Here is a 23,323-nt window from a genome sequence, read left to right on the forward strand (position 1 = left end):
GCTAATTTGATAAACCCATCTGTATTTATATAACAATCAATATACAGTCTTTATAAACTGAGAAAGAGATGTCCTTTGCAAATACCAATAATATTTTCCTATCAGTAATAAATAGTGGGCTAGTGAGCGAGTCTCCAGGAAAGCTATCAGGAAAGGTCAAATGTATTTACATATAAATTTGGTTTTATGCTAAATGAACAATTCTGGGTGGGGTCTGAGTATTTGCATTGCTGATATCGCCCATAGTGCTGACATTGCTGATCTGGGATCACACTTTGAGAATCACTGTTCCAATACAGACTTTAAATCCTCTCACCTGCAGTGTACACAGCCTGTGTCCTTTCTTCAGTGCCAAAGTAGTTAGATGATTTGATTTGTGCATTAATTCCTGCTCAGGTGGTAGTGACAGATTAATGAATTGACGCTTAACAATGGAGCTCCTAAAGACTCTATAACAAAAATTTGAAAACCCCTAAATTCCCTATGATGTGGAATACAGACATAGTAGCCAGGTTTAGGAGAGAAGGTTTTATGTTGAGCACTTTTTTCTTCAGCTCTCCACATTATATTATGCATGCAAATGCCTTACCTCAGGAAGTGATATATTCATTTTACCAAGATAGCAGCACTCTAAAATCCCTACAAAGGCTAAGTGAACTGTGAACAGTCATCTGGTGAGTCAGTGGGAGCCCTGGACACCAAGTGCTAGACTTACATGATCCTACACTTTAACCTTGAAGACTTATATCTCTTGGGCTCTGATTAAAAGGAAGGATAGGAGAGTATAGATGGATGATTTCCAAGTGAAAAATATCTTTATTAAAATATTTGCATGTAAATGCCAGAAACATTGATTCACAAAACAATTATGCCAGGAGGATCTGAAAGATTTAGACATTCAGTGTTGTTTTAAGCAAAGTAATTAACTTCTAGTGCACAAACTTCCTTCTCCCGAAATCCATTGAGGGAGCAGATGCCCAAGCGTTCATGGTATTAGATTAAGAGAATGGCACTTGCTTTTCTTCCAAGCACCAGATGGTTCCAGAATCCAAACTCAATGTAGAGGAAAGCCTGCATTTATTTGATTTACACAGTTCTCACTGAGGGTTTATGAGAAAGATCATATTTTAATACCTATTGGACAAATAAAAATAATTTCTCAGCAGACTCTCATTTCACAGAGTAAAGAGGTCAAGGATTAGGTAGAAACTTAAATGTTATCTGATCCATCCTGGGCTACAAGTCATGTGGTACTTTGATAAACAGAGCCAAAAAAAAAAAAAATTAGAAAGAATAAATAAAATTAGAATTAAAAATCTCTCTTTTTTTCTTTATGTGCAATTTTGTATATTAACTCCAACACTGGGAAGGTTTTTTTTTTTCTAATTAAAGGAAAGATTAGAAAAATATAGAGCACTCCTATAGTAGAAAAAATTTTTTCTTAAAAAAAACCTAAACTTAATTTGCTAGCAGTGCCTGCAACTCAAATGCATAAAGTCAGTTCATTTGCATAAGGATACTTTAAGAGGATTAAAAATTCCAAGAGGAAATGTGTGAAGCTTTGGTAGTAGGAATGAGAAAATCTTAATTCAACTCAATTCACACAACGTATTTTTTTGCCATCATTACCATTATATCCAAGGCAATGGGAAGGGAGGAGGGTACAACGGTAGAAAACAGAGTTCCTACCTCCTAGAACCTGGCAGGTTTTATCCGGGAAACTGTGCAGTTACATTACTAAATCAAGTGTACCCTGTTTTTGATTTGTATATTCTCCGAACAAGGATTTGGCAGACTCTGCTTTTGTAAGGAAAGGGGAAAAACATTTCATTCTTCTTTGATTCTGAGTTTCAGAAAAGATCCATTTTATGACAAGAACATTTATCAACAAAGAAAGCCTACTATAACTAAAAGAAAAGAGTTTAAGTAAATTTTGGAGGCAAAGTGTACAAGACCCGTTAAGGAAAGAAAAGGAGAGAGAGAGAGAGAGAGAGAGAGGAGGCAGAAAGGTGAAAAATAAGCAAGGAAAGGAACCCAAAGTCTTGAAGTGCCTAAGGTAGGCACAGTGTCACCCCCACCACACACACACAAGCTGGCCATAGGCAAATGCTTGGAGGACCTCAGTTCGCACACACTGCGCACCCAACTTCTCCATGAAAGTTTTGTCTTCTGAAAGAGAGAGAGGATGAGGGAGGCAGTTGAGATAGGGAAGAAAGAGATGAATTAAAGCAGAGAAATAAGACACAGGCCTGCTGGATCTTAATTGCTTTCATATAAATTGAAACAAAATGAGTAGTGTAATGGAATGGAAGAGACATACAAGTTTCACATTAAATAAATGGTGCTCAGCAAACTGGATAGCCATGTGCAAAGACTGAAACAGGATACACTCCTCTCACCACTCACAAAAATTAATTTATCATAGATAAAAGATTTAAATCTAAGGCAGGAAACGCTAAGAATTCTAGAAGAAAATGTTGGCAAAACTCATAGATATCAGCCTATAGGAAGAGTTTATGAAAAAGACCCCAAAAGCAATCACAGCAACAACAAAAATAAACAAATGAGACTTGATCAAATAAAAAAGTGTCTGCAGAGCTGGGTACAGTGGCTCATGCCTGTAACCCTAACTGAGGTGGATGGATTTCAGGAGTTCAAGACCACCCTGAGCAAGAGTGAGACCGGGTCTCTACTGAAAAAAAAAAAAAATAGCAGGCATCATGGTGGGCGTGTATAGTCCCAGCTGCTTGGGAGGCTGAGACAAGAGGATCTCTTCAGTCCAAGAGTTTGTGGTTGCTGTTAGCTATAATGTCATGGCACTCTACCTATGATGACAGACTAAGACTGTCTCAAAAAAAAAAATGTTTCTGCATAGTCAAGGACACAATCAATAGAATTAATACACAACCTACAGAATGGGAGAAAATATTTGCATGCTATATATCCAATAAAGGGCTGATAACCAGAATCTACAAAGAACTCAAGCAAATCAAGAAAAAATCAAACTACTCCATTTAAAAGTGGGCAAAAGACATGAACAGAAACTTTTCAAATGAAGATCATCTAGTGGCCAACAAACACATGAAAAAATGTTCAACATTGCTGATATTAGGGAGATGCAAATCAAAACCACTGTGAGATATCACCTAACTCCAGTGAGAATGGCTGTTATAAAAAAATCCCCAAACAATAAGTGCTGGTGTTGGATGCTGAAAGAAAGACCACTTACACACTGTTGCTGGGACTGCAAACTAGTACAACCTCTATGGGAAGTAACATGGAGATAACTCAAAGAACTAAAAGTAGATCCAACAATCCCAATCCCACTACTAGGTATTTACTCAAACGGGAGAAAATCTATTTTATCAAAAGCAGACTTGCACTCACATGTTTATAGCAGCACAATTCTTGATGTGGAAACAACCCAAGTGCTTGTCAATACATGAGTGGATTAATAAAATGTGGCATATGTATACCATGGAGTACTACTTAGCCTTAAAAATGATAATCCAATATGTTTGGATGGATTTGAAGATGGAACTGGAGACCATTCTTCTAAGTGAAGTATCTTAAGAATGGAAAAACAAACACCACATGTGCCCAATATTAAATTGTAACTAGTCCATCAACACTTATGTGTACTTACGGAAGTAAAACTCAACAAGAATTAAGTAGGTGGGGGAGGAGAGGAGGAGTTGGATTAATTCACACCTACCTGGCACAGTGCCTACATTCTGGGTGAAGAGCACCTTAGAACTTTTACTTAAAATGTACAAGAGCAAATTATCTAACCAAAATGTGTATACCCTGTAATATGCTCAAATTTAAAAAACATGCCAAAAAGATTACTGAGATAGAATATTGCTTGTACGAATGACATAAAAATAAAAATCTGGTATACATAAAATATAAGATTGGATAACAAAGAATAAAATGACCAAGATTTAAGCAAATCTGGTCATAAAAACAAACTAGTTCATTCTAAATACTTAAGAGTTAAATTGCAAATGATTAACTCAGACTTAACAGCACCATGGTGAGGCTGCAAGCTAATTTAGTAAAAACTATTATCATACATAGCACATAATTATTTTGAAAATGTTCATGATGCAGAGCTTTGTTTCTTGGAGGCAATGATAATCAGCAATTTAGACCTAACATGAAAATTAAGATTTTTGTAAGGAATGTTTAAATCATTCCTTGAGTTAGGCTCAGTGATACAAAGATTTGTTAAGTTATCTTTAATCTTTTATACATGCTGTGAAATAGTTTACATCAACAAAAAGATTGGATGATTTCATCTTAACTTCTTCTCCATATAGATTGCTATTTGGGAAATTGAAAATCCTCAGTTTCTTTAGGAAAAGAAATTGCTAGCAAAAATAATTTAATGAATTCTAGAGATATGTTAAGTATAACACATCAGAAAATCTATAAAAAACCTGCCGATGAATAGAATTTTCCAAATTCAACAACTATTCTTTGGTGATATATGCCCTATAGCCTCAAGGAAGTGATCTGATGTTAATTCCTGCTTCTCTCTGGTGCTGTCTCAAATGAGAAGTCCAGGCCAATGCCATTTGGGCAGTGAGGAAAAGCAACTGAAGATCTTTGTCAAAATAAGTACATTCTAGACTTGAATCTTTGAAGATCGGATCTGTGCTGTATTCATTTCTGTCATTCCATCACCTGGAGGAGGGCCTGGATCATCGTCTCTATTATAGAAATACTGTTGCAAAGACTTAGGTTCAAATCCTAGCTCTCCCAATTATGAGTCAGAAAATAGTGGCTAACTTCTTTATGAGCTTTTGCTCCTTCATCTGTAAAAAGGAGATTAAAAATAGCTACCAGGAGACTAATTTAGGTTCCTCATACAGTGCTTGGAACATAATGCGACTCAATAAATGATAAGCATTTGTCATAGCACGATAAAGTAGGCAGGCTTACTGTTCTACCCACACCTTGAGCCTAATGAAGCCCATCGACAGCCTCCAGACAGAATATTTCTACTTGGAGTTTTGAATGAGGTTTTTACATGTCTTTTGGTTCTTGCCACAAAAGTTCAGTTCCACAAGAATAAATTAGCCTGCTAAGGAATGGGCTTTTGAGATCAATGCTGAACCAACTCAACATTTTCAGAACAAACATGGAGCACTTTCTGAGGCTGTGTTGATACTGAGTATTTCAACTGGCCACATAGAACTACTGGGCAGAAAATAAGGTCAAATACATAGCAGCTAGCCAGGCCTTTGTTATGATTTAGGAAAATCTAGTCGTGTGTGTGTGTGTGGCTAAAGACATCAGTGAATGTGCTTTTGTCTCTGAGAAGGTGCATGAGAAATGGGCCGTGTTTAGGTCTGTTCAACTTAGCATTTGACCATATGCTAAAAAACCCATTAGAGGTGAAACGTGTTGGATAAATTGGCCATCTGACCAGGGTCTGAGTCTCCGTGAGTTCCATGTCAATTGACAGGTGGTGGTCTCCTACTCATTTATGATAAAATCAAATATCTTCACCAGAACAGCAAATAGAATCAAGGGCCACTTTTTGAAGATGTTTCTCATAAGATTTAAAATGATTTTCTATGTTCTCAAGAAACTCAAGGGTGCTGTGGTTTTATCTAGTACATTTAGAAATTATTTTAAGAAAACTTGATAATAAGAAATCTCAGCTGAGATCTTTTATCCTGGAGAGATTTTTTCCCTTTGAATTTCTAGGTTAAAGCAACTGGCTATCCACAATGCTCTCAAATGCTGCCAGCTAACGTCTTCCTTGGTGCTTTCCACTTTATATTATTTGTTTATTTGTTTGTCATCCTCATTAGGCTAAAGACTTATTGAAGGCAAAAAAGTAAAAAAAAAAAAAAAAAAGAAAGGAATCGTTCACTTTTGTATCACCAGCAGTTAGCAGCATATCTGGCACTTAGTAGGTATTACAACTTTTGAATAGATTGATCAGTGGCTGACTACTCATTTAGCAGAAACATAAGGGGATTCTTAATATAGTAAGATTCTTTTTCCTACTTAGGTATATACTTCAACATATACAGGTTTTGGAGAATTCATGTCTTTAATAAATTAAGTTAAAAATTTAGACCTATATAAATTATTAAAATATAAAATCGTGTTACCTGGCAAAGCACAGCAATGACTATGAATTATAAATCTAAGTGGTTGAGAGTTAACTATTATATTATTCCCTAGATGGGTTACATTCATGGAAGGGGCTCAACTCATCTGATTCAACAGGAGAAGGAAAATATTTATAGTACAACTTCCTCTCAATTGCAAATGAATTCCAGTTACATGTCACATTTTTTTTCCCAGTGAAAGGACTTGTTTTCTTTTTCTTTTGCTTAGTAGATGGAAGTATTTCCATCAGTATTTCCACCTTCTGAACTTTCATTTCTGAGATCAGATATTGTCAAAGATACTCACAGATTCATAGCGAATTATTAACTACTAAACGTGAAATCTTATGAATACACATTTCAAAAATGACATTGAAGCTATTCAAGTTGCCCGCCACGTAAAAGAGAGACCACTGTCTTTTTTATTCAAATGAATGTGATTTACAAAGAACGCTGCCTGTGGTCATGATATGAAATATGGCCTTTCATATTCATAACGTGCCCTCCATTTATCTTGAGTATACCAGGACATGGTAATGTAATTTCATTGTGGGCAATGGAGAAAAAAAAAATCCTTGTCCGTAAAACTTTCTTGTTACAATGATGACAACCATAACGAGAACAGCAAGACCAAGGAACTCTTACAGCAAGATGTCAGAACGTAGATGAGATTATCTTGTGAAATTAGCCCTGTGCGTGTCTGACAGATTTCTTTCTTTGTAGAGGAAATAGTGCACAGCATTTTATTTCAAGTCTCAAAGATTTTGATAAAAGAAAAAAGAAAACTGCAATTTTTGCCACAAAAAGACAGGTGGCGTAAGCAGGCAACATTTTTTTTTTTTTTCAAATGTATAAAGTGGTTATTTTCTCTCGGGTTCTTTGAAAAAGCTCGCTGGCGCTGGGGTTCGGGGCTGAGCCGGTGACGTCAGTGTGGCAGTGCGGAGCCGGCGCCGCTGCTCCCTATAAGCCGAGGAGCTGTCCGGGTGCTGAAACGGCCCGAGACGCTTTCCCGGAGGACTGGGAGGCACCTGCCCTAGACCTTCTCGGCTGTGTAAGAAAAGAGGTAAGGCTGCTTTTCTCTTTGATTTACTGGAAAGTTCTAAATTACATGTTCTTCTCTTGATTACTAGCAGGGAAGAAAACAAACCTTTGGCAAGCTCGTATTTGTAGAATAACTGAATAGCAACCTGCTGCTCACCAGCCAGTGTACGGACACTAGATACGTGTGTACGTATAATTCAACCTGTGCGTTATTCTAGTTAATGTTGGATATTTACCAAGGAGAATGTTGTTTAGATAACCATATAGGAGAAGAGTGGAAAAGTTAAGGGTTTTAGTGTCAATATACCTATTAATGTAAAGTTAAACAAGCCTGATACCTTGTTTCTTTCTGTTATATATTGTTGCTGCCTCTAAGAACCAGATACAATGCTGAGGGTATAGTTTATATGCTTAATATTCTTAACAGTAGGTTTCCAAGGACTCGGTGGCTGTTAAACACATTAGTCATAGAGAAAACCGATTTTGGAACTAGTTTATTTTTCTGATATTTACCTTTCGGGAGCTCTAAATCAACTAACTATACACAATTATTTTCTTAACTGGTGCATTTGAAGGGGTTACATTATTATCTCTTAATTTTAGTCCCAGGAAAGTAGCTTAGAATGATCCTGAACTCAGGCTTCTTCTTTTACCCAGGGCAAAATATTATCTTGGGCTATAGTTTGGATATGGTCATGAATTACAGAGAAATGTTAATTTTGAATATATGATGAAAGCATTAATAACTGTGTGAATGATTATTGTTACTATGTTTTGACTGAAAGAGATTGTGCAATATTTTGCTAAATGTTTTGATTGGAGTATTTTTTTTTTCTTCCAGTTTCCCAACTAGTTGAATTGCTCAAATTAGATCTGTCCACTTGCTTGGGTCAATGCTGTAGTCTACTTTCAATAAAAAGGACATTTTAACTTGAGAGGTTTTAGTAATAGCTATCGAGGAAGAAATAATGTCCCAGTTATTTGTATCTCAGAAAATTCAATTTAAATCCAATCCTATAAAAATATTATAGTTGTTGAAAACATCTTTACTACTTGAAAGAATTGCTATCTGGGAAAGAAATCCTTTGAGTGAGACTCAAAGGCAAAACTATGTTGTCCAAATTGATTCTGAAGAGATAAGCAAAATGTAGCACTTGTTAGGCTGTTGTTTAAAAAAAATGCAAATTAGCATTCTGCTCCAACTCTACAGCAAAGCCCATTTTCATAATAATTCTTCAGACAAGCACATAACCTATATGTTAAAAACATTTTGAGATAGTGGTTTCAAAGAAAATAACCTCAGTAGAGGTTTTTTTTTAATATTACTATTTCATATGTCAATGTTGAAAATTAATTACTAAACCTAAATTAATCCTGATATAATATGAAGAATGTTTCATATAAATGTAAGAATTTTATGAATGAAATTACTTATAGTAGAGATTTGTTTATAGTAAATATTCTGGAAGTATTCTCTAAAATGTTAAGGTTTTTCTTTCAGTAAATTAAATGGTTTGGTAAACAGGAATCACTTTAATAAATATATGTATCTGTACTAAAAATGTTGCTATAACTATAACCATTTGGAGGCTTTAAGAACTGAAAACCTTACCCAAATATCAATATGATCTAGTGAAAAAATTATTATTTTCTACAATTGATATCTAAGGTAACAGAAAATTATATGGCTATAACTTAGTTTATTCATCATACAATCATGATCCAGTAAAGATATTATGAACTTCTATAAACTTCTTCTACATTCATTTTATTTACAAAAATTTCCAATATTAAATTTTTTTCCATGTTAGTAATGCCAAATATAAAACAGGTAAAAAAAAATCCTCTTCCTAATTCATATGTGAGATTTTAAGGCATTGGAGAAAAATGAATGAAGATTTTTAAGCAGGAAGAATTGAACACATCATCTGTGTTTATCTAAATTGGGAGTTATATAGTGGTTATTTTAAGATTTTCTGAGAGTATGAGTCATTTAAGATTTCACAGGTCCATACCAAAATAGACATAGACTTAAGGCAAACTGAATCTGAGCACTGTCAAGTTCGGAAATAGACTAGTTAAAAAAACTTATGTTCTCTCTGTAGCATCTGTTATTATTTACTATATACTCTTGAGGGCTGATGAAAAGTATAACCACAGTTGCATTTTGCAAGACAGTTATAATAAAATTATTAGAAGAAATATGTTGCATGCAGATTTTAAAACAGTTTATTATTTCAGCATATTTACACAGAAAGAAACTTCATTGGTTTTGTCTACTAGCTGAGATCTGAGAAGACCCATGCCCTGGAGGTTATTAATCGATAGTTGGATTTGGTATCAGATTGAGAATAGGCTGGTTTGGGAAAATATATGTGACTAACACTCCCCTAGGAGGTAGTTCAATGTGATGGACACAAACATTGTACATGGTCATGTCCCTGCTGCTGTATTTCAACAACCAAGTTAGATGGACAATTTGGGAAATACTCCACATGCTTTTTGACAAAACTTTAAGGACAGAATTGTGTGTTTGTGTGTGTATGCATACATGTTTTGAATCGAGCCAATAAATCATTTTACCAATGATTTCAAAGAATGCTGCATAAGAGAACTAAAACATCTTGGAAAGTCTTTTCTCCTTTATTTAAAAGAAACAGCATGTACTAAAATTCAAAGTACATGTTTTGCAAATGAAAAAATAAAATTTGAGAAATCTCTTGTCAGTGTTTTGGTTGTTGTTTTAGCTCAGAGAATGCTATGCAATTTTAATGAAAGTAAGTAACAGTGTTGCTAAAGTTTCCTGTAGTTACCTTGTGGGCTCATATAGGAAATACTAATGGATTTTAAAAAACAGTTGTCCTAAATTTAATGTGATATAATCTCTTCTGTGATTTCCCTCCCTCAATGGACAATTATTTCTTTTGTTATACTGACCTATAGTGTGTTTTATTTGTGTTAATTCATGTTTTCTATGCTTTAAGGAAATCGTTCAAACATGGCAGAAGCTAAGACCCACCAGCTTGGAGCAGCCTTACTTCTTATCCCTTTCATTTTCCTTGCATCTGGGGCTGAAGCAGCTTCATTTCAGCGAAACCAGTTGCTTCAAAGAGAACCAGACCCGAGATCGGAAAATGGCCAAAAGCTTCCCAATCCAGACATGATCAAGGCTTTGGAGTATATAGAAAAGCTCCGACAACAAGCCCATAAGGAAGAAAGCAGCCCCGACTACAATCCCTACCAGGGTCTCTCTGTTCCCCTTCAGCAGAAAGAAAGTAGTGATGACGGCCACTTGCCAGAAAGCTCAAGGGATTCCCTGAGTGAAGATGACTGGATGAGGATAATACTTGAAGCTTTGAGACAGGCTGAAAATGAGCCCCAGTCTGCACCAAAAGAAAACAAGCCCTATGCCTTGAATTTGATGGATATGAGTGACGATTATGAGACACAGCAGTGGCCAGAGAGAAAGCTCAAGCACATGCGGTTCCCTCTTATGTATGAAGACAATTCCAGGGACAACCCCTTTAAGCGCACAAATGAAATAGTGGAGGAACAGTACACTCCTCAGAGTCTGGCTACACTGGAATCTGTCTTCCAAGAGCTGGGGAAGCTGACGGGTCCAAACGGCCAGAAGCGAGAGAAGGTTGATGAGGAGCAAAAACTTTACACAGATGATGAAGATGATGTCTACAAGGCCAATAACATCGCCTACGAAGATGTGGTTGGGGGAGAAGATTGGAACCCAGTGGAGGAGAAAATAGAGAGTCAAACCCAGGAAGAGGTGAGAGACAGCAAAGAGAATATAGAGAAAAATGAACAAATCACTGATGAAATGAAACGTTCGGGGCAGCTGCCTCTCCAGGATGAAGACCTCCAGAAGGAGAGTAAAGACCAACTTTCAGATGACGTCTCCAAGGTCATTGCCTATTTGAAAAGGTTAGTGAAAGCTGTGGGAAGTGGGAGGTCACTGAATGGGCTGAATGGGGACAGGGCAACTAGGCTTTTTGAGAAACCACTTGATTCGCAGTCTATTTATCAGCTGATAGAAATCTCAAGGAATTTACAGATACCCCCCGAAGATCTAATTGACATGATCAAAACTGGGGAGAAGCCAAGTGCATCAGCAGAACCAGAGCAGGAGCTTGACCTTCCAGCTGACCTAGATGACATCTCGGAGGCTGACTTAGATCATCCAGACCTGTTCCAAAATAAACTGCTCTCCAAGAGTGGCTACCCCAAAACACCCGGTCGTGCTGGCCTGGAGGCCCTACCAGACGGACTCAGTGTGGAGGACATTTTAAATCTTTTAGGGATGGATGGTGCAGCCAATCAGAAACCTCCCTATTTCCCCAATCCATACAACCAAGAGAAGGTTCTGCCAAGGCTTCCCTATGGCCCCGGAAAATCTAGAGCAAACCAGCTTCCCAAAGCCACCTGGATGTCAGATGTTGAAAACAAACCAATGGCATATGAAAACCTGAATGACAAGGATCAAGAACTGGGCGAGTACTTGGCCAGGATGCTAGTAAAATATCCTGAGATCATTAATTCAAACCAGGTGAAGCGTCTTCCCGGTCAAGGTTCAGCTGAAGATGACCTACAGGAAGAAGACCGAGTGGAGAAAACCATCAAAGAGGCTTCTAATCAAGGCAGCTCTCAGGAGTCTGACAAGCTGGCCCCAGTTAGCAAGAGGCTTCCTGTGGGGCCCCCGAAGAATGACGACAGCCCCAACAGACAGTACCTAGATGAAGACCTGCTGATGAAAGTGCTGGAATACCTCAACCAAGAAAAGGCGGAAAAGGGAAAAGAGCATCTTGCAAAGAGAGCAATGGAAAATATGTAAGCAGCTTTCACGGATCGCCTGACTTTCGGTCCTCCCACCCCAAGTGAACCCCAGCATTTCTCTTTAGTGTGTGGACTTCTCTACTGTTAACACTGTACTATCTTTCACTGATGTACAGGCAGATGCCTCCAGGAGACTGGGGAGTCTGCTTCACTTCCTCTGAGCTGTTCTTTTGCGTATGGATGTGTGTAAATGTTATGACTCCTGGATAAAAAAAAAATCGTTATGTTCATTACTTAAGAAAGATATCTATGATAGTGTTTAATAGTGTATCTAAATGACTGTGGCATTGCTGATGCTCACATGTGATAAAGAGTGTCCTATAATTCTCTTGAAAGTTTTTAATATCTATTGAATTATTTTGTTACTGTCTGTAGTGTTTAGTGGAGTGCTGGAGCAAAAGAAAAATAAAGCATTATAAATATATAGTTTTATTTATAAGGCCTTTTCTATTGTGTGCTTTATTGTTGATTAATAAATGTTATTTCTGGTCAACTTCGGGCTCTTCATTCTGGAAAACCAGAAACAATGATGATGGAGCGAGCCAGATGAGAAAATCATTACCTTCCCCAGCCAACCAGGTAAGAAATAATTTTTAAATGTGTGATCATGGTGTATGCTTGGAGAAGGCAACTTCCTCGGACAGCCCACTATTTATGATTGTCTACATGGTTTTTTATCATATCTATGATTTATAGAATAAGCTTTTGCTATAATATGTATATATTTTACTTTTGGTTTATATCAATAAAAGAAATTTGTTTTCAGCACCCATAACCTGCAAAAACAGAGAAAAAGATAAAATGCTATGTATATAGCAATCAAAAATGACTACACACTTGAAACAAACTGCCTGTTCCCAGGTCACTTTGCTCCCCAGAAGAGAAGGCTGCTGCCTTTTTTATATGGCTCAAGAGGAGCCAAAAGACCTCCAGACTTTCAGGTAAATGAATGGGCACAGTCACAACCAAAACAGACCAGCCCTGTCTCCTCCCAGGTGGGCAGGGCATCATTATTACAGTCCACTGCAGTATCTGCACCCTAACACACCAACAAAGCGTTGACAGCAGCAGCAAGAAAATATAGGTAACAGCAAACAACAATGGTCATAAAGAAACAGAAATAAATCGTAGTTATTATTTGGGTGCTTGTGGTGCCCAGGGCTTTATACGAAGCTTACTTCACCCACTTTACCTTGTTTAGACCTTGCTAAGTCCCTGTCAACAATCTCTTTCCAAGATTCCTTTTTACATCAGTAAAAACAAAACACAGGCAGGTTAAATAACTTTCCCAGAGTCACCCAGAATTATGAGTTGTTCAAGTCTGTGTTCTTAACCCCTTCATTACACTGCCTCTCCGAGACGTGCCCTTTGGGCTGGGGGGATGGGACGTTGGGTAGAAGCACTTTTCTGTAAGTGCTTTGGTATGTTACTGAGGGTTCATCACGGGTCACTTCCAAGGGAGGACACGTGTGTGTGTGTGTGTGTGTGTGTGCATGCGCGCCTGTGTCTTGGGGCAGGGGATGACCCCTGAACTGTCAGAAAGCAGTGGGAGGGCCTGGAGGTCTTTGGGTAAACACTGAATGTAGGTTTTCCTAATTTATAATTTTCCCAGACTCTTTTTTGTCCAACTGCCATGCAATTTTTAGAATTCTAGAATCTCTAAGTGGAAGGGAAGTTAGAGCCCATGAGCTCTATGGTGTTTCTTCACTCTCAAATGCTTTCAAGTCAGGGAGTTTCCACCCCACAGTGTGGTCCCGGGAACTAGACAGCATAGGGTGTTTGCTCACAGGAGGGGCTTTCGTGTGAGTTATCATAGCTAACTCTCTCTATAGTCCCCCCCACCCCCCGCTCCCCTCCGCGAGACTGACATTATTTGGAAGTACGAGGGGTGAAATAAGCAGCTTTGCTTCTTTAGCCGGTTAGTGGCAGAGGAGGACTTGGTCACAATTCTCGGGGCTGAGCCCTTCCATGTGGGCCTGATGCTTTGCTGTGCATGAAGTCAGACATCTGGGGAGGCCCCAGAGCACACATGTAGTGTATTTACATGCTATGCCTGGTAGGTTTCCGCGTACACCTTCTGCATCGTGCAGTCACTCCATGGATTCCAAGTAAACTGTGTGGCTATTTTCATTGTGGCCTGGAGCAGAAATACAAACTTGGCACATGCATCTCCACCCACAAGAAATTTGCCTTCACAATGATGTTTAACATTCTGCTGAGAGGTTAGGCAGTGTGAACAAGTTCATCAACACGACACAGCTGATGAGGCCCTGGGCTGGGATTGCACACAGACCAGGGGCATGCCAAGGTCTGCACTCTCCCAGATACATCATACTGCTTTATTTTATTTTATTTTTTTATGTTGCTTCATTTTAAAGCTTCAGTTAAGCTTGACATTCCAGGGTTCTGTGACAGAGACTGTTCAAGCACCATGATTGGCAGTTGGGGAGATATTTTAATTTGAGATATATAATCTCCTCCCGGCCTCCCACAGACATCAGTCAGCAAGTATCTTGCCATTTTTCAGTACTGCCATCTCCCCAGCTATTGACTCATCAGACTTATTTCTGATTCAAAGTGGGGTTTGTTTTCTCCATAAGTGGTTTTAGTATGTTGCTCCCTAGCATGAGAAACTAAGCTCTACGTACCATTCAAGGGTGTGGATGATAAATTAGTTGGAGCAACATTGCCCCCTCCCCACCCAGAAGCCTCATTTGTTAGAAGTCAGGTGTTGCCCAAGCCCCCAGCTAAACACCCTCTGCGGACTGCCCCAGGGAGGAGGAAAAAACTGCCTGTGCAGTGCATGGGCCCCTTGCAGGAGTCTCTGTCTCTGTCAGTAGGAATCAGATGGGATCCTGAATACTCTTACAGGACCCCCACCCACCGATTTTTCCCTACCCTCATCACTCATGGCACCTATTTGCCTTGGGGACAATTAAGACTAATCTGATTATGTTTTTTAAAAAACATTTCAGATTGATACGAGGACACAAATGATTAGGTAACAATGTTCGTTTTTTGTTAGGTAAGGGCCCCGTTGTAGTGTGCCCCTCACCCAGGAAGTGTACCATACCCTCTCACATTGTGCCCATTAGAGGAGAGAGAGCACACCAATCCCCCTCCCCCACCAACTTGAGTTAAATTGACTGTTTCTTCTGTGTGGCTGATTGTGTTCTTTATACATAACAGGATTTTCAAGTCATCCCTCTTCTCCCACATTAAAACCTCACTAAACTTTGTATGTTAAAATTTTGGACCCAAACTCTAGCCCTTACCTTAATCCATCACCTTTTTCACTATGTTCTTTGATATGGGCAGTGATGAGCAAATACCTTGCACCCCCCCCCCCACGAATATAGTCTTCGACTCATTGCTCTGAGTGAAACCCACCTCTCCCCTAAGGTTGCGGCTTCCCTTGTAGCCGTTGCTCCCTCGTGGTGCCCATAATACATTCTTCTCTCTTCCATAAAAATATCCAACATTGAATCTCTTGCCATCACTTAATACTGCTTGCCATCACAATCATCTACTGCCCCAGGTCACTTCTCACTCATTAAATAGTGGCTTCTATCTAGCACTGCATCTGTCTTAACACCTGTTGACTTCATTATCCATAAGATGGTTGTTCCATTACCCCAGGCTCCACCCTCTTATCAGTAAGGAAAAGATGCCCTTGACCTTTTCCTTACTAATAACTGTAACCCATCCTAAACCTCAAAGCCAAACTTTTCACTGTAGCAGTAACTTTATTTCCAGTATCCTTCCTCTGGTGCTACGGTTGGAGTAATCTCTATACATCCCCAACTCCACACACACAAAGGAGTCCACGTGTCCTGCCATTTCCCACCCTCGGTCATCCCTTTTATTTCTCACAATCCACCCTGTCAAGATGAATTCCATGGTGAGTCATTTTGATCACTCCCTTGTAAACATCCTAACTCTCTTCTGCTTCTCATGTTCCATTGCAATCCCTTAGATAAACAAATCTACTTAAGTCCAGTTTCCCACCTACCCACCCTCACCTTCGCCCCTGCAACTGACTGTGGCAGGAGAGAGACACATACCCACACGCACTGACTGATTTCACTTCAACTTCATGAGCACTGCCCTCCACAGCCCATAATCCTGTCCAGTAATTCTCATAGACCCTAAGCCATTCACTTTCTCCTTAAACAGCAATATCAGACTTTTGTCCATGTCTGAAACTATCCAACAATCCACACTCTTGGGTGATTATTTGACTTCCTGTTTCACTGCAAAAGAAAAATGAAGCAATCCTGAGGAAAAGGTCTACGGATCTCCATTGTAGCTTTGACCCACCCACCTGCATCTGTGGTGATATGCTGTCTGAGTTCCTGTTTCTGTAGGGAGGCCAGGAGACTGGTATGCGCTGCTGTCTGATGAACCCTTCCACTCAGCCCTGCCCTCTAACTTACTTTAGAGCCTCCTTTCAGTAAGTCTTCTCTCCCTAGTGAATCACTGCTATCAGCACACAAACAGGCAGCTTGCTTTCATCTACAAAGCCAACAGAACAAGCAAGCAAGAGCTGTGTGCTCACCCCACTTAGTCCGACATGTAAGGCCCTGTGCTGCTGCTTCCCCTGACAGAGAGAGCCCTTCTAAGGCGGGGAGGGGGGGGGCGGGGGCTGTGTCTATTTACCTTGTTTCTCCCTTCCCATTCTCAAATCCCTTCGCGGGAGACTTTTGCCCCCCCTCCCCACAGAAATCACTCCTATCAAGATAAACCATGACTTCCATATTGACAAATCTAATGATCAATTAATTCTAAGCCCTAATATTATGTGGCTTCCGCAGCATTAGCCAATCACCTTTAAACTTTTAACCACCTTCTCTGTTTGGTGTCCAGGCCAGTGGACACGGGTTCCCCCCCACCAGAGAGTCTATTCTTTCTCACTCCCCTTTGCTGTGCCTCTATTTTCTCCACCTTCAAACACTGGACACCAGCGCCCAGACTGGGAACCCTCGTCTCTTCTGTCTATACTGGTTTCTCATTGCTTTTACTGCCAGCCATCGGCCAATAACTTCCAAATCCGTATGTCCAGATTATAATATTTCTGTGAACTCCAAGCTCATAAATTCAACTGTGTAGATGACAACTCCTCTTTGATGTCCAATATGTGTCTCAAATGGAACACGCCATAGAAGGATTCTTGACTTCCCACTCTTTGATGAAGTTCAAGCTCCTTTCACAGATTTTTCTATTGCAGTTGTTCAGATCAAAATCCATGTCTTTTTTATTTATTTCATCACAGATTCCCCTCACTCTTTGTCTTATTATCCATTCATAAGCTGGCATCGAGTTTTATTGTCCCAATCCCCAAATATATCCATATTTCATTTTCTCACTACATTCACTGTTACCAACATGCTACAAGCCATGATACTCTCTCACCTGGGTTACTTGAATATCTTTCTCTTGGTTTGCTACTATCCTTTCCTTTCACTACATTTTAAATATGGCAATAATGTGGTCCTATTATAGCCTGGATTAGATGACATAAAGAGTGGGAGTGAAAGTTACTGCTCTGATCTGCAAAGGCCCACATGACTTGGACTGGGCTAACTTCCTGACACTCTCGTCTACGCTCCTTTCTGGCGGTACTGACCTCGCTGCTCTCAAAAACGTCAAACATATCCTCATCTTAAGACTTTTCTATTTGCTATTTTCCCTTTCAGAAATGCTGCTTCCCCAAATATCACATGATGTTCCCCCCTTGCCTCCTTCAAGTCTTTGTTCAAATATTGACTTCTTGGCGCCAGTCTTTTAAAAACTTCAGTTCCTACACACCTTTCCTGTCCCCTTTCCTTGACATTTTTCTCTTTTTAGCACTTATTACATTGAACAATCTCTATTTTCAATTTTATCTTGTTTAATTCCCTACTTCTCCATCACTACTAGAATATAACATTCTTGAGGACAGTTATGACTTATTTTGTCCATTGTTGTATCTCTAGCTCCCAAGATTGGTAGCTGGGACATAGGAAATACTTAAAAAAATAGTTATTGAGTGAATGAATGAATTGAGAATGAAGGAATGAGGGCAAGAAAAGGAGAAGAAATAGGAAGAACGGAGATTAACTCTAAATCTAGAAGAATGAAACTAAACAGATCCTTGTTCAAAGAACAAAGACCCTTGATAAGGATACAATTTTGTTATATAAATTATTTTATTATATCAACCTTGTTCCATCAATGTTATCAAGTAACAATTTTATTGCAGTCTATCAATATAGATTTCACAGGACTCATTTAAAATTTTCACAGACTAAAATTAATGGTGGCATTAAAATTCTTGATTCAGATTTCAACATCTTTCTTTACCAAGTCTTCCACTTTTGCCTAAAAAAAATGGAGGAGTAGCTTTGGAGGAACTTAGCAGGAAGGGAATGGGTGGGAGCTACTAGCTTGTGGAAAGTAGGACCAGCTATGTTTTCTATTTAACTAATGCATGATCAGAAGGACCCGAGCCATGATCAGGCAGCCCTTCATGTTGCTATAGTTTTCTAACATTACAAAATTATAGTTCTTTTGGTATTTTTATCAGTGTTAGGTGAGAATTATAGTTATTTTTATCCACAGAAGAGAAAAATGACTGTTATTATAATGCTATGAAGATTAGACACATGCTGATGAAAGTTACACCAGCCCAAATACAGAGCTACTCTGCTAATGCTGTTTATGCTGTGACTATTACTCCTGGCAGCTGGAAGGTTGAGAAACCCCATGGACTTTGATCAGGAAACCTCTTAAGGGTGAAAAGAAATGGAGACTGAAAAGACAGTAGAGTTTTCCCGGTGAGTTTAAGCCTTTTGATTTGGAACAAAGATAATAATATGTCTGCAAATGTTCCTACTGTATCTACCTTCCGGACGGTTTATTACAGTAACCATCAGCAATTTTTTTTTCCTGGAGGACCAAAGCCACACGTGTATTTATAGTTAATTTCCATACCATTTGCATAAGCCTACATCCACTCTGTTTTCTATTTGCAGGGCAGTTTCATGGAAAAATACATTGTTAATACCCTGAGGTTTGTTATTTTAACAGTCTCTTTTTTCCCCCTTGATGCCCTTTCATTAAATCATTATCACTGCTGCGACTTCTGGCTAACACGGAGGAACAGTGGGTGGTGGGGCTGAAGGGTGAGGTAAAGCATGGGCTACCTTGTCTGTGCTGGGATGGAAGGACGTTAACAGCCACACTGGTATTTCCTGCTGCTGCTGCAGCTCGTACTGGAGTTTGGGTTCCTCAGCATGTTGAATGCCTCTTTCCTGCATCTGTATATTGTAGTCATCCTTCAAGGCTTGGCGCATACACTGCTACCTTCCTTGCTCCTTTCCCTGGCTTTCAGATTCTTTACTTCTGTCCAGCTGTGTCTAGCTGTATTGACCGTCTGTCTTACCTATTAAATTATAAGCTCTTTGAAGCCAGTATCCTCTACAATGCCCCCAACTGCCTCTTTCATGTGAGCTGCTCAAAAGCTGAGTTGAATAAATGAGCAGATGTTCCTGAGCATGCCTTCCTTTCTGCTCTGTGGTGCTCTGCAGAGCCCGTGCATATGTCTTCTGTAAATTCAGCTCAAATTAATAGACAAGTATGAAGAACCTGCTGTGCCCTCCGCATGGTCATCTGTGGAGCTCTCTGACCTTGGTGCTTTCAGAATACCTGACATTTCAGAATCATACCATTCTCTAAAGAATACCTCATTCTGGCTTAATTTGAGTTTGAACTCTATCCTAGATTCCCACAGTGGCATCCACTTCTAAATGGTAATTTTCCAATCCTTAGATTTAGAAACACTCACGAGCTTGCTGTTTTGAACAATTACGTTTTCACACATGTCTTACTGGGTGAGCCTGGACCACCGCGTATCAATTTAGCCTTTCTAATGTTGATTGGCATGTCAGTTCCTGGTCCACAGCTCCAGGAACATTCACATTTCAATTCCCAAAAGTCCTCTGCCCTGATGCATTACAACTTTCCCTTGGAGGAGAGATTTGAGGGCTAACAGAAACAACAAAAGTAAAGGCCTGGCTTTCCTACTTGCTTGGACTGTCTTTTAACCTACCTGGGTCTAAAGGTGGGGATTATATTTACCTTTCAGGGTTATTGTAGGAATTTGTTGACAATGTTTGTAAAGTGGCTTGTCAGTGTCCGAAACAAAGTAATTGCTAAATATAAGATAAACGTGCCCAGTCAATTAACCAGGAACTACTACTGACCATTTATAATGTGTAAGTCCTTGTATTGGACACTACGTAGGGAGAGAGAAAGAAGGGATTCAGATAGCGCATTTCCGCACAAATAAGCCACATTGTGAAACAACTTTTGTTCCATTTACAAACAGGATTATTTCTCACACTGCAGCTATTTTGGGGCGGTGGTTTGTAATGAAGCAACAAGTTCTGAGTCCATCTGTCACGGGGTATGATTTAACTGGGGCCATTTTATAGGAACGGTAATGTTTAGAAGTCTGTGGGAGGTATGAACCAACACTTCAGGTCTATTTTAAGCTTAGAATTTCAAGTCCTGCTCAAATTACCCTACATGGGCAAGGGGAAATTGATGAGATCAAGTTTTAATTTAATATGATTCTTTTTATATACTGCCCAAATCCCATCATGTTTTGAAAAAAAAAAAAAATGAATTTGGAATGAGAAAATGAAGACTTAAAAAAGTTCATTTGTTCTCTGCTGCCCAAAGATGATGCAATGATAAACTAACATTATACACTTAACATAGATATTTGATAACTAGGGTGTTTTTAAAAAATTGCAACATAGATTTTAAAAGGAACAACCAAATTCTTCCTTCTAGGCCTCCCCATTCATAGGCGTTGCACAGTGATTGACTAGAAAGGGAATAAAGCGGAACCCCTCCCCCTCCTCCTTAGTGATAATCCTTTAATTCGATTCATTCTGAACCAACAAGTTGCTATGGCAGCAGGAGAGTCAGGGTTGCGGCATTGAACAGTTCTACGGTGTGAAATCAGCACCGTGCAGGAGGTGCCTCAAAATTCATGACAGTGGTGGAAGTAATTTTGTGCTTTAACCTGCGGGCTTCCTGCATCTTTAAGAAAATAAAAATAAGGAGACAGCAGTGCCAGCCTGAGCCTCTTTAATGATTTAGCAGCCTTTCCTGAGTGCTGGGTAGAGTAAGCTGCGATCTGTGCTTTTTATTTATTGAGCTTAAAATTTGATCCCGATAAGGCTCATATTATTAAAGAAAAGCTACATGGAACAAAAAAAATGAATGAGAAGAGTTTCTAATTATACGTTCTATAGTTCTATTCATCTCCAGTCAGAGATAAGCTGAAGGTTTTATTTTTGAGAATGGATGTGTTCAAATACGCTGAACCTGTATTACTAGAACTCTTGGAGCCCCAAACTCAGTATAAAGTGTTTGTTTTTGAGTCTGTACGTTATGTGAAAAGTGCCTTCCTAATATAAGGTAATAATATGTAGTTGCAAAATGTTGTGAATATATATTATGCACATGTGCATAATATATGTATAATAAAATAGTATTTTTCATATAACAGTCATATGGAGTATTCCATTTATTAAGCTTACTCATACACACATAAATATATATGTTTACATGACAATTTAGTATACATATTTAAAGTCTAAATATGTTTGAAAATTGCTAATATCACCTAATATACCCTCCCCATTTTGTTTTCATAAAGAGTTAATATCGCTCCTTTACTCAGCTGAAATCCTAAACTTTTCTGTGGATGCAGCTCTAGCCATAAAATTAAAGAAAAACAGGTATAAAGGATGAGTATGCCAGCAGACCAGCCTGATTTTGTGCATGCACAGTTTATTCTTATTTGCTATGAATTGGAAGCATCTTGGGACTAGAGGATACTAAGGCCAGAAATGTGTAGGGTCTAATTCATTCTGAAACCTGGCACAGCTCCATGGAGTTGCTCCAGTGATAGACTTCAGGGGAGAAAGGTGTTCTATCATGATGTTTTGTGCTTTAGAGACTTGGCATATTTTGTTTCTTCCACATGCGTGGTCCTCTGCTCTTGTCTTTCTGCCAAGCTTTTGTTCATCTTTAAGATCCAACTTTATGAAGTTTCAGACACTATGTTTTCTTGCTTCCTCTCTCGTACACCCTGCCTTTACCTTCCTAATGACTACAAAGAAGGAAATGATTAAATCTTTCCCTTCTTTGCAGTAACTATTCCTTCCAAAGCACTTCCCATATTCTATTGCAATTGTCCTTTTGTATGTAACTCTGCGATAAAACATTGAGCCTCTTGAAGAAATAGAACATGTAGAGATGAACGATGCCATCTTTTTGTTTGGGCATACTCAGCCTCTCATTTCCTCTTTTTTCGGGTCACATCAGCACACCCTGCTTTGGGGACCTGCCTCTCCCTAATCCATGTGTGTGTGTTGGGGCTGGTGAACTTGGCGTCTCTCAAACTGCAGGTGCAGAGCCCATGGAGACCTCTGGTTGATTAATCATGGTCTTCCATCCTCTCGTCCATAGTGAAGGCCCAGAGATGAGCATGGCCCAAGATGAGCTAATCAGAATTCTTCCCTAAGAATTTATACATGCTGCTATGAGAGAAAATATCTTGGGACTTTGCATATTCTGTGCCAGAATGTATCTATTGCCTTGCTGGATGGCCAGGACTGAGGTTGAAGGACATGACAGATACAAGCAGTTGTCACTTAACTACAAGGATACATTCTGAGAAACGCATTGCTAGCCAATTTCATCACTGTATGAATACCACAGAGTGTACCTGCCCAGACCTAAATGCTGTAGCCTGCTGCACAACTCAGCTGTCTGGTCCAGCTATGCTCCGGGGCTATAAATCTGTGCAGCGTGTTACTGTACTGAAGATAGACAGTTGAAACACGGTGGTAAGTGTTTGTGTACATCATATCTGCAAATACCTAAACATGGAAAAGGTGCAGTAAAATGCAGTGTGAAGATAAAAAGTGGTATACCTGTAGGGTACTAGGCCGAGGCCATCACAGCTCACTACTGCAGACTGTATAAACACCGGACACCCACACTGCACTAAATTGTAACAAAAGTTTTTCGTTCTTCAATAATAAATTAACCTTAGCTTACTGTAACATTTTTACTTTATGAACTTTTAAAATTTTTAAAACTTTTTGACTCTTTTGTAATAACACTTAGCTTAAAACACTCATTGTACAGCTGCACAAAAAGTTTTCTTTCTTTATATCTTTATAAGGTTTTTTCTATTTTTTAAATTATTCATCTATTTTTTTACTCTACAAACTTTTTTCTTT

At 39.0% G+C, this 23,323-nt stretch overlaps 1 protein-coding gene across 1 annotated transcript; it reads left to right on the forward strand.

Moving 5' to 3' along the window:
* Positions 1-6,982: 6,982 nt before the first annotated feature.
* Positions 6,983-12,506, forward strand: SCG2 (secretogranin II). The gene is made up of 2 exons (XM_003784903.2): positions 6,983-7,194; positions 10,157-12,506. Exon 2 carries the CDS (start codon positions 10,171-10,173, stop codon positions 12,013-12,015), a length of 1,845 nt encoding a protein of 614 aa, XP_003784951.1. The 5' UTR covers positions 6,983-7,194; positions 10,157-10,170; the 3' UTR covers positions 12,016-12,506.
* Positions 12,507-23,323: the final 10,817 nt, after the last annotated feature.

This window comes from Otolemur garnettii, unplaced genomic scaffold, assembly GCF_000181295.1.
Source record: "Otolemur garnettii isolate 467f Iridium unplaced genomic scaffold, OtoGar3 scaffold00013, whole genome shotgun sequence".
Lineage (NCBI taxonomy): Eukaryota > Metazoa > Chordata > Mammalia > Primates > Galagidae > Otolemur > Otolemur garnettii.

Coding starts and splice junctions, on each gene's coding strand:
- SCG2 (XM_003784903.2), top strand. CDS start 10,171: ATGGCAGAAGCTAAGACCCACCAGCTTGGAGCAGCCTTACTTCTTATC.